We start from the raw sequence: 12,187 nt of genomic DNA, 5'->3' as shown, positions 1-12,187 counted from the left end.
TAGTTAAATATAGAAACCACATGAATCATTGTGTTATTGTGTGTGGGTGCGTACATACACGCAAACCTGTCAAGTATGTTTCCTTGCTGCCTAAGACGATACAATAACAATGCCTTAAAGTTTCCAGACATCCACGTGTCACGCAACTGTCTGTATAGATAAATGCAGGGCATACGACTTGCAGAGATCTGAAAGCTGTATATTTATTTATTTTAAATAAAGGTTTTCACAGTCCTTTAATTCTCAAATTATTTAAAGTTATTTTTAATTATATATATATATATATATATATATATATATATATATATATATATATATATATATATATATATATATATATAAAAGCAATGTAGAACACGTTTCGTGAACTCAGTAGAAAGCTATACAAAATCATAAACACGATTAAAAAAATTAAATAACTTATAGTCTGTGACTGGAGACTGCAGTGCAACACTGAGGCGCCCAGCTAATCAAATGCACATGTTTTTTTTTATTCATGCTTTTAATATTGTATTTCAAGAATCGATAACATGTGGAATGTGAAATATTTGGTTCTAAGTTGATTGTATTGAGGCTATTGCCTATCTTAAATATATTATTGTGAACACACAGAGGCTATGTTTCCGAGGTCCAATACTTACTCCGTAAGAACGTTACTGAAAAGAAAAAGCGCAACCTTTCCATCGACCCGTTCAGTCCAGATGTCTTACAGTGCGCAAAGTGAACCCATAAGTAAAGCCCCATGAGCCGCGTTCCCACATTAATAGCAGTTGTGCGTGACTTGCAGTGATCTCTACCGAGTAATTCGATTATTTTCTGCTTGCGCGTCTGCGCTTATGTTTTTCTTCATCCGTCATTAAGTGTACATACCAAATAAAACTCAGAGTTGATCAAATACAACATTTTATCATAATAACCATAAGCACCTAAGTGTTTGCTCTAGCAATTCAATTTAAAAATAAAATCACATTAAATAATCACTGATTTTGTTCCATTGTCTCGTGGTCCACTATGAAAGGCGCTTGATTGATTGATTGATTGATTGATCCCTTAGTATTTTTTTACTTTATTCCAAAAACAAATGGACCAGAGGATATAATATTGTACAGCACCAATCAACTACAGTGGAACGTTGCAACAACTTGAAACCATTGCAAAGATGATAACAAAGAGACTGCATGTCAATTAAAGCTGCTCTCATTCACTTTTACAGTATATTGAAAATAAAATGGTAAGTTATTTCAGCAGGTCTTAGTATTTCATTTAAAACAACTGGCTATCTAGCAAAAATAAAAACGACTAAACATATATTCAACTCCGTAGTCTAGTTATTTGTGCTGAGATATTCGACATTCTCTAATTAAACATGAAGGTTAATGATGGGGGAATCGGGATTGAATGGGATTCAATGTGAGCCGGTAAAATGTGGTAAAACATCAGCTCATCGATACAATAAATATTTCATGTTGAGCAGACAATGCCTGTAGCTTTAACTTTGAAACATATTCAGTAGATGGGTGAGGCTGCGCGCTCACAATCCCACCCCCCTTTCTCTATGGGGGGGGGGGGAGCGCGCGATGAATGCGAGCCAAACTCGCAAAGCAGAAAACATCTTCCGGACTGCTCGGCTTCAAACTGGGAGGAAAATGCCTCTTCCGACACCTATAATCAAAGAAATACCAATTTGCCAAAAAATATGTAAAACAATCAACTTTATCAAGAAAGAAGACAGCAATTGTTAGATATTGTTTTATTTTTTATAAGCGAATTCTGTAAACCACCTGGCAAGACTTGTAGAATATCTAAGGATTATTCATATCTCAGAGGTAAGCATGTGTTCAAATAAAAGGAACGTTTTCAGTAGTCGGTACTGGTCCGTTGGTTCTTTTTAAACAAACTAGATACAGCTGATATATTTGTACTTATATTAATGCAATAAAGTTGTGTAACAGTACATTTGATCATTTCTCTCTCTCTCTCTCTCTGTCTCTCTCTCTCTCTAGAGAAAGAAGAGATACACTATCTATCTATCAATCTATCTCTCTGTCAACCATAAGAAGACTAGGGGGGGGGGGGTTATTGTAAAGCACTATATAGATTTTGTATTGCATGTCCAACGTTTTGACTGGCTTTTCTTTTCTCGTAGTGGAGAACAGCAGGGATTAGATCATAATAGCAGAATAATTAATGTCAGCAGCACGTTGCCATTTCATCAATTAATATTTCATAAATATGTCCTTATCTCATTGCTGATATAGAAATATACGTGGTAAAATATGCGAAACTTGAAAGCAGATTGCTGTCGTGATTATAATATAAGTCGAAGCAGCAAGATTTTAAAACTTTTTTTTTTTTTAACGGTGACTTGTTTTCAGCACCATAGACAGCGAAATTCGCGATCGTATTCCAGCATTTGTATACACTGTAACTAACATACATCCGGACAGACACACAGACACATTTGTTATGCAGGAACCCAAACGATTGTTTTCATTTGAACTCGTATTTTCTTTTATTATTTCACATCGATGTAAAATGTTGGATATACTTACCTTATGTAACAAATCTGTTATTTTGTGGGGGGGGGGTTTAAAATATATAATTTGATGGTTTAATTAACAATTAGGGTTCACTCAGATCTCTTAGAAATGCAAAATATAGTTATTTTACAACGAGCATAGTGATAAAACACAGGTCAAAAACAATGAGTTGAATTTGTTGAATTGTTGTTGGTTTGTAGTTATATGAACTACCGGATCCCAGTTTGCTGTAGCCTTCTCGCCATAGGTTTAAAAAACACCTAGTGTTTTTTAAGTGTACTGAATAGAATACTATACACAATTAAACATGTCAAATAAATGTTGCAAGTTCATGTTGTGTATTTTAAATATCACATTAAAAGGTAAGAAAGTGTTTGAGGGCAGTTTATTAATGTTGAAAGCTACGTGATTGGATATGTAGATTTAATGCTTAAGAATTCCTTTACATTTCTTGTGCGCTACAGATATAAAATGTTTCGCTTGATCAAGATTGCAGTTTAATTGGATGCCGCCCTGCATTATTGCCAAGCTAATGGAAATGCTCGCCGGAACTGTCCTTTTTCAAATCTACAATAATAGTCACAGCCTGATATCTAAGCTGCACATAGACTAATCTAAGAATATATTTGTTTCTTTCAGGCAGCGAAGATGACGGTAATATACCTCCGTTACATTTCCTTGTGTACTGTTTTCATTGGAGTCGCCCAGACCTGCCCGGAGCCGTGCGTCTGTGTGGACAAGTACGCTCACCAGTTCGCAGATTGCGCCTACAAAGATCTGCAGGTGGTGCCCGTGGGCTTGCCTTCCAATGTAACGACCCTCAGTCTCTCTGCCAACAAAATCAAGACCCTTCTGAAGAATTCCTTCGTGAATGTTACCCAGGTCACCTCTCTATGGCTGGCCCATAACGAGATCGTCACCATAGAGAAAGGCACGTTGGCAGTGCTGGTTCAGCTCCGTAACCTGGACCTGAGCCACAACAAGGTTGTGCATTTCCCTTGGGGAGATCTCTACAATCTCACTTCTCTCCAACTGTTGAAAATAAACAATAATAACATGGTGGATCTTCCCAGAGATGCCTTTTCTAACCTCAAAGATCTGAGATCATTGCGCATAAATAACAACATGTTCACCACCATTGTGAAGGGGTCCTTTGACTCTCTAAGCTCCATGTCCCATCTTCAGATCTACAACAATCCATTTGACTGCACATGCACTTTACACTGGCTGAAAGACTGGGTAGCAAATGCTCTTATCTCTGTTCCAGAGCCAGACCTCATAACCTGCGAAACACCTGAAGACTTAAAGGGAATCCGTATTGTGCAACTGCCCAACTTGGAATGTGTGGCCCCGACTGTTCACATAATGTCCCAACCTAACCTTGAAAACAACCAAATCAATGAAGGTGTTATGATTATCATGCACTGTAATGTCACGGGAAGCCCGAAACCAGAGGTTAAGTGGAAAATTCGCACTGGAAACCAGGAAATTGAGTTCAATATGCCCATTACTGAGACCAAAAAGAATGATTTGCCTTTGGAGAATTCGAAGCAGACAGCAAATCGTTTCTTGATGTTTAAGAATGGTACGCTGGTCATCCCCCGCACAAGTAAACGTGAGGATGGTCGATACACATGCTTAGCCACCAATGAGCAGGGTAGTGTGGAGAGCTCGGTTAACGTGGTAGTGGCGGGCACCCAGAAATATACAATCAATGCCATACAAGACGCAATCCTTGACAAGACCCCCACCTCTGCACGTAAACCTGGGGTAAAGGTTCCTAAAAACAATGTCATTAACTGGGCCAAACCAGACGACACTGGCAAGATGACCTTCCCAACCAGGGCAACTTCTGGGTCCTTTGGTACTCAGCGTAGTGGCGTGGTGATCTCATCTGGGCAGCCAGCCTTTGGCAAGAAATGTGGTGTCAGTGACAGCACCCAGTACATTTCCAATCATGCCTTCAATCAGAGCTCGGATGAGCTCAAGCAACATACTTTTGATTTCGGGGTCATTGCCTTGGAAGTGTCTGAAACCGAAGCTAAAGTACAGCTCAATCCCTTCCAAGCACCCACAGAAAAGGCACATCTGGAAATGCTATACCTGTGTATAAATATGGGAAATGGGCACTCTGTGGTTCAATGGTCCAAGATAGAGGATGGTATTAACGCTTATCGATTCCAGGGATTGAACCCCGGTACCAATTACACCCTGTGTCTCACCTATACAGGGGAAAACTGCCAGGTTCAAGTTGTTTTCACTACGAGGAAGAAAATCCCTTCCTTGATGATCATAGTGGTAGTTAGCACCTTCTTGTTGGCTCTTGCCACTGTTCCACTACTGGGAGCCACCTGCTGCCACCTCCTTTACAAGTATCAAGGCAAGACTTACAAGCTGATCATGAAAGCACACAACCCAGATCAGATGGAAAAGCACATAACCACTGATTTCGACCCCAGGGCTTCTTATGTGGAATCGGAAAAGAACTACAACCCCAGTGATTCGGAAGAAGAGGAGGTTGAGAGGGAAGAGGGGGAAGGGGAGGGGGGAGTGGAGGGGAGTATAATAAATGAATCCATCCCTGGGTCGCAATCCAAAGCCAACCAAGAAGAATTCGAAGTGGGGTCCGAGTACAGTGATCGATTACCACTAGGGGCCGAGGCTGTCAATATCTCCGAAGAAATCAATGGCAACTACAGGCAGACGGCCCGCTGACTTCCTCACAGTCACCCTGTAATATAAATACTAACAAGTAGGTTAAACAAAGGAATTTTCTCAACCATTGCTTTATGTGAGCCCTAGTAAAGGAGATGCGTTTTTTTCAAACCCGTCGGACTATTTAGAATTGAGGGTATGAGAATAGAAACAAAATTAAAAGGTCCGACTAGGGTTTTGGGAGCTAAATTCCGCTAAATAATCGTGCTATGACATAAACTTCAGGGAAATAATTGGTTTATTTTTCAGATAAACAAATACACGACCCTTTTGTAATTATGTTTCTTATAACACGTAAAAGTACAGGACATTAAAGACATTAAACATCAGGCTACTAGTGAACGAGACACGATTTACTGCTAATGGCTGTGCAGAAAGTGTGCTCGTCTATTATAAGCGCCAGTTTCCTTTATTCAGGGCTCTGGCCAACATAACTCCATTGTGGTTTACGCGTGCCCTTGTTTCAGCCGTTTGAGGTACTGGACAGCGGCATCTCACCTGCGTTTGTTCATCGACTGTTTTCATGTTCTGGGAGATCTAAAGGGTTTTACTGTTAAACCGTAGACAGGCATGTGAAAGTGCTGGAAAAAACTCCATGTCACTTACAACCAGACAGTGTTAAATGTTCCGTCGAGTTCCGAAAATGTGTGACGTTACTCGTTCAGTATATGGGTGCTTAATACCCCTCGCTTTTCTGAAGCAGTGTCTAATCTCGTGTGCGCTTTTTATTGAATCTTGTCCATGGTATGTCACACATCGATATTTTAAATGTGTGTTTTCGATATATAGTGTATAGGACATGTTGAATATTCTTAATGTCAGTCAATGTGATGTAAATGGTGTGTAAGGTAAGTTTTTTTTTTTTTAAATTGAAATTAAATAGTTAATTTTGTCTACAAAGTTATGCATTTGAGCGCTTAACAGAATTCCGTGTTAAATCATTTAAAATAGTGGATTTTTTGGTGACTAAATGTCAAATGTTGTTATTAAAAAAAAAAAAAAAAAAAAAAAAACGGTTTTTTCTTATGTTTTTTATGTACTTGGAATTAATAAAAATATTGGGAAAAAAAGTGTGTTCTTTTTTTCTTTTTAAATTCAATGTTATTTAAATTACAATACAAGTGGCAATCATAGAAAATGCAATACTTAGAATGTGGAATACATATAGTCATTTTTTTTTTCTTAAGAAAAGCATAGCATCTTAATTTTAAATATATACAAGCATGAAACGAAACCAGTATTTAAAATGTGTCGGAAGCAAACCAGTATTAAAGTTGAATGCTGCAAACGAAAACCTTTTGGTTACGATCCTGTATATTTATACAGCATAAAGAAAAAAACACCACACCCTTTCCCACAGCATTGTTCTTGTCTTTGTTCATATGTGCAGTAGCCTATATGTTACAGAAAAAAAGTTTTAATGTAATGTTTTTTTTTTTTAACAATTGTGTTTAATTCTCTAAGCATTAGATACTATTATATTAGAGATCTGCTGCAGTTTGAAGTATTTTAAGATTCTGTAGGCCGATTATTTTGTTATGAAAAATAATGAAACGTTTTTGTAAAATAATACTGTTACTGTTTTGTTTTTTTTGTTTTTTGTTTTTTTTTACTGTCTAACAAATGTAATTTTTTTTCTATACCCCATTCCCTGTATTTTGGATCCACTTCTTTGGAATGTTTATATTTTTAATTCAGTTCTAATCTATCGCAGGACATACTATCTAAATGAATACTGCAACTTTTCATTTGATAACATGTTATCTATATATATTAAAACTAATACTCTCACTTCTCCTTAAATACAGATGTGCTAGTCTTCAATAAAGACTACACCGCCCTATTTCATTGAATGCATGCTATGCAAGAATAATACGCTTTAAAATGGTAAAGGACAAATCAACTTAATAATCTACCAGTCCAAAAGCATGCATAATATTAATAAATAAAAAATAATAATACGCGGTAGTGCTAGTGATAAAGATATTTTAGAAATTACCTGTTTGAAGTAAAAGTGATCTAACCTTCTCCAGTTTTAGATTCCATTTGCAAACTCTAATACTGTGCTGTATAGAACCATATGCTGTTTTACATATCTTTGGAATCCATAATTGTGTTAGGTTCTATAAAGAACAATTCCTATTATTCTGAATAAAATACATTTATATTTATTGGGTTCCAAATATAACAATTTTCCGCGGGAACCTTGAATTACCTTGAATTACTTGAACAGATACTCTTGTCATGTGAATGTGCATCTATTTGAAATAAAACAGTAGTACAAATGTACATTTAATTACTTTTAATTTTAACAATGTGGATGATGAAAAACGCGTAGCCGAGTAATATTGCATATACTCAACCCACGTATTATATCATTTTGCATAACGCCTATATATTTTATAGGCGTATCATTATTGTTCACATATATACACTCCTAATGCGATCTTAGCTGCTAATCAGCGGTCTATGAAACCTGCCAACTATCTTTGTAAACAATATGTTGCCAAAAACATTTTTAGTAGGAAGAATATGGGACCAAACGAGCTAACTACCCATTTTCCAGGATATTACAATATCTTATGAATCAGACCCTTGTTCAAAGCGTTTAGAAATTCTACCTATACACTGAAAATCGAAGATTTAATAAAACAAAAATCTTACGCAATAGTTTTTAAACACATCTTAGTATTAATAACACCATAAAGTGTATTTTAGCCAACTTTTTTTTGACGCTCAAATAATTCAAATAAACACCAACATTGTGTTGACAATTTTTTTTTATTTGGCTTTACATTATAACGTATATAAAATCAAACCAATCAAAGAACTGCTACTTTGCTTTAGCGGTTCTCTTGCCCAAATTGCACGAGATGACACAATAAGAGACATCTTACACACGACTTATTAACTTGTCTGAGAACCAGTTTAGGCCCGTCCTCTTTTGAGATACACCTTGCATGGGTCACGTTTAGAATAGGAACATGGGTTACACGAATACTCCACTATCTGCAATCAAGCAGGTACACATGGATCCAGATGCAGCATGTCACAGCAGAACGCTGTTAATGCAAGTGTTTTATACCACCAGCAAGCTTTACCGACAAACCCTAATCGGTCCAGGTTCCAGACAACGCAGACGTATTTTTCAAAAATCTCTTGATAGCTGGGCTACCACTATGTCCATTTAGGACGTTGCTATGTTACAAGAGATTTAGTTTACGTGTTACTATGGAAGAAGTGAAATGGAGTTCTCCGTCAGCAATACAGGTACAATAACAGGTAAAGTATATAACCCGCCTCAATATTTATAACATCACTTGGTTTATTTTTTAACACCACACACTATACAGGGAACTGCACTTATGTTAAAATAACTTATGGCAATTTTAATCTTTTTTCAAACCGACCTTGGTGTTTACCTTTGATATTGTAGCATTTCGTGTTGTTTTTTTCACACATGACATTAGACTCTTGGTTTGTATTAGAAACGCTGAACAATAACCTATTAAATCAGAGAACCTAGTTGGTATGATTCAAGACTAAACAGCATGTCTAACATTTCTAACAATACCACCAGTCTATCCGATTCACTGAACTGAACAACAGTTTCCTAAAAATGCTAATTCAAAGCAGACAGCCTAATTACACCGCCAGCTTATGAGTGCGGCTTTTATTTTAAGTGCTCTCTGACAAACATGGAAGAAATGTATTATTTTTCTTGCTATTAAGATTCCTCCTATTGTGCATCATTGTGGTCTATGGTCCCTGTTTGCTTATGGACTACCCTTGTGAAAATTGCTATTATCATTGTAATAAAACCGACTGCAACATAATGTTAGGAGATGGATAATGCCCACAATCAAAGTTGAATTAACCCATGCAGATACCAATGATGTTTACACCACTCAAACCAGTCCAGACCATCTGCAATGCTGTTCAAAAAAGTATTGACTCTATATATTAGTATATCACTTCACTGAGTAGCATGCAATTAATGAATCAATATGTTTGAACAATGGGGTGGAGGCATCACAGTTTATGTTGATAGCACAACTTATTCATCTCCAGTTCAATCACTGCTGGATCACATGAAACAGGGTGGTGAAATGCAGACATTTTCATGTATTGAGCCCTTGAAACGTGTTAGTTGAGAAGAGTGGCAAATTATATCCCACAGGCTTGTGCAAAAATCTTGTACATACAGTACTATGACAAGCTGTCTAGATGCTGCAATAAATCGAAAGGTAATTTTAAATTGTAATAAAGGTGAATGGGTGTATGACTTTTTCTGTACTATTTAAAGTTAATTAAGTATTTTATTCACAGGACCCATACTGCAATAAATTCTACAGTATAATTCAGACAACTATATCATTGATTAAATGAAACCATGGGGGTGGAGGTATTTTAATAATCTAAACAGCAAGGACTTTAATACCACCACCATAAAATTATATTTGACCTCTTCCCACTACATTGTTGTTGTGTGTAGTGGTCAATAATGGTGCTCAATACATCTCCCCTGAAGGAAAGCACAAGCTGGATTAATATAGAACTGCTATTTAGATTCACCCCGGTTTACATTATTAAAACAGACCTGTGGTGTCAATAGCAAAGTGTGTAAATAACTATGGGCCTCTATAGGTATTCAGGTGTAGGCACTTTTCTTTACAATCATCCTTGGATATTGCAAATGGCTAAAGAACATCCCTGGCAACAGACTAACATCAAAAAGGCATCCCATACTGAAAAGCAACATGTCTAGGATACATATATGCCATCTACATTTTCTTACATGTGATTTATAATTTATATTTCTTAGCTATGTGTGTTCTCTATATTCTTTAATGTTGTTTGTGATTAGAACATCATAATTACTAACGAACACCATTTTCCACCACTTAAAGCTGAATTTCTGAAGTGCGGTGGTTTTTAGAAATTACCACTAGGGGAATGCACTGTAAAAAATATATATATATATATATATATATATTTTAAATATACAAGATGTCCCTTCTGAAACTTAGAATTTGAATACACACATCTTTTAAGCCATCTCACCTTTTTGTTAGTTAACCTGGTGAACAATGATCTTGGCAAAAAGGACAATAAATAATGATAAAGAACACACATTATAGGACATTAAACAGGTAAGACATTACATATCAAAGAATAACCCACTTTAAAAAAAAGTTAGCATTTTCCTTACTATTGTATTGTGTTTGCTTGCATTATTCCCCAATATTGAGCCATTATAACCGTTCTCCAAATCTGTCTGTATCTGACTAAGTTTGTCTGGAGAATCCCAAGTGCTGGGCCTGAAGAGCCTTCTTCATTCCATTCCTGTCATGTGACATTAGGACCTTCTAACACGGCAAGCCCCCCCTGCTCTACTTATATATAGACAGAGGAAGTAGGAGGGACTGACAGCTGAAGGGTCCCAGTGCTCATTATTGGAATGGAATGTCGAATCTGTTCAGAGCAAGCATTTGATATTCTTCAGATTAACTCTAAGTAGCTCAAAGCCATGTAAGGCAGATTTAGAGAAAAATAATAACTATTTTTTAGGCATAAACCAGAACACTCAGAATGACAGCAAATACATTTGAGTAATAAGGGAAACGAAGAAAAGAAAATTTGAATCTACTTACTCTTTAAGTAATGTGGATGGGATCTTTTTTAATAAAGGTCTTGTAATCTTGAAGCCCTTCTTCAGTGTCCATACACAGTGTTCACAGCTTAAAACACTCTTACCTTAGGAGAACGTTCAAAAACACTCTCAATGAAAACAGTTCTTAAATAAAGCTTGAGCTGGTTTAGTGAATACAATCTGGCATCCCATATTTCAGGGATCCTTAAAGCTGTGCTTGTGGTCAAGTTCAATCCACAGTTTGGTGCCCATAACACTGATATACTTACACTGGAACACTAAAGTCACTTCAATACACTACTCACTGTTCTTGGGCCATTTGATAAAATCTGTACTTTAATGTAATTTCTTTTTTTTATTTAAATAAGCAGACTTTGAAGACCAAATTGACCTTAAAACATATATAAATCAAATACATTTGCAGTGCACTTTGAATATATGTATTTATTTTTCTTAAGTGCCGTTGCTTCAATATTCTTTTCATCTCAGTGTTTCACATGTAATTTGATTTTGGGTCTGTTTTCTCTGGTTCGGAGACGCTTTCCTTTGAGGTCTCATTCAGTGTCCCGTTCAGAAAGGCCTCGGAGCTCCGCGCCTGGAAGTGCTTTCGTGACGCCACCAGTGAGGGGTTGTTGACAAGGGTATAGATGAGCCACCACCTCTCTCGAGCCCTCCTGGAATTGGAGATCTTCTGCTTCTTGTCTTGCTGCACCAGTTGAATCCCTGTAGGCACAACATAAACATTACACCACCCCAGCAGCTTGCACAGTAAATCGACTCAAATGCCATTTCAAAGATGTTTTGTTCAACAGCTGAAATGTCTTATGGTGTGGTTACGTGAACAAATAATGATTGTGGTGGAAGTTTACCCTTTCTGGAGATATAACCAAATACATAGTGAAATTGTAATGGATAGTGTTGTGTGAAGCAGCGTCGTTGCAGGTTTTGACCTCTGTTGGTTGGTGAGATGCTATATTAAAAGCGCTAAAGCCACAAATGAAGATGAGCCTGGCTCTTTTGCAAAGTGGTTAAGGGCAACATGGGAACTGCATGCAACACATCCCATGCTCAGAATGGTAATGTAAAGAAGATGACAGTCACCATGCCCACCCATGTCAGTGAAAACTGAAGGAGTGCTGCACCACACTGTGTGGCTGGTGGTGCACTATGGTCGCATGTACCACCAATTTCATTTCACCAAATTCACTTAATGCAAATTCCAGCCCAGTGCTCCAGAGGTGAAACATCAATGCATTATTCCACTATACCACCTAGCCTG

General features: G+C 37.1%; 2 protein-coding genes across 4 annotated transcripts in view; one reads left to right on the top strand and one right to left on the bottom strand.

The window, feature by feature from the left end:
- Positions 1-1,574: 1,574 nt before the first annotated feature.
- Positions 1,575-6,284, top strand: islr2 (immunoglobulin superfamily containing leucine-rich repeat 2). The gene is made up of 2 exons (XM_041226851.1): positions 1,575-1,826; positions 3,180-6,284. Exon 2 carries the CDS (start codon positions 3,189-3,191, stop codon positions 5,253-5,255), a length of 2,067 nt encoding a protein of 688 aa, XP_041082785.1. The 5' UTR covers positions 1,575-1,826; positions 3,180-3,188; the 3' UTR covers positions 5,256-6,284.
- A 20-nt stretch (positions 6,285-6,304) lies between these two features.
- The window catches only part of stra6 (signaling receptor and transporter of retinol STRA6), a 39,413-nt gene continuing 33,530 nt past the window's right edge, over positions 6,305-12,187 (bottom strand). For all 3 annotated transcript variants that reach the window (XM_041226852.1, XM_041226853.1, XM_041226855.1), the window contains one exon: positions 6,305-11,631. In XM_041226852.1, the coding sequence (XP_041082786.1) occupies positions 11,402-11,631 (230 nt within the window). In that variant the 3' untranslated portion in view covers positions 6,305-11,401. The remainder of the gene's footprint in view (positions 11,632-12,187) is intronic.

This window comes from Polyodon spathula, chromosome 24 (assembly GCF_017654505.1).
Source record: "Polyodon spathula isolate WHYD16114869_AA chromosome 24, ASM1765450v1, whole genome shotgun sequence".
In the NCBI taxonomy this organism is placed as follows: Eukaryota; Metazoa; Chordata; class Actinopteri; order Acipenseriformes; family Polyodontidae; genus Polyodon; species Polyodon spathula.
The sequence above is the reverse complement of the archived record's forward strand: the minus strand, read 5'-3'. Positions and strand labels throughout refer to the sequence as shown.

Bases quoted from the DNA above. Each gene is read 5' to 3' on its own strand.
- islr2 (XM_041226851.1), top strand. From the start codon at position 3,189: ATGACGGTAATATACCTCCGTTACATTTCCTTGTGTACTGTTTTCATT.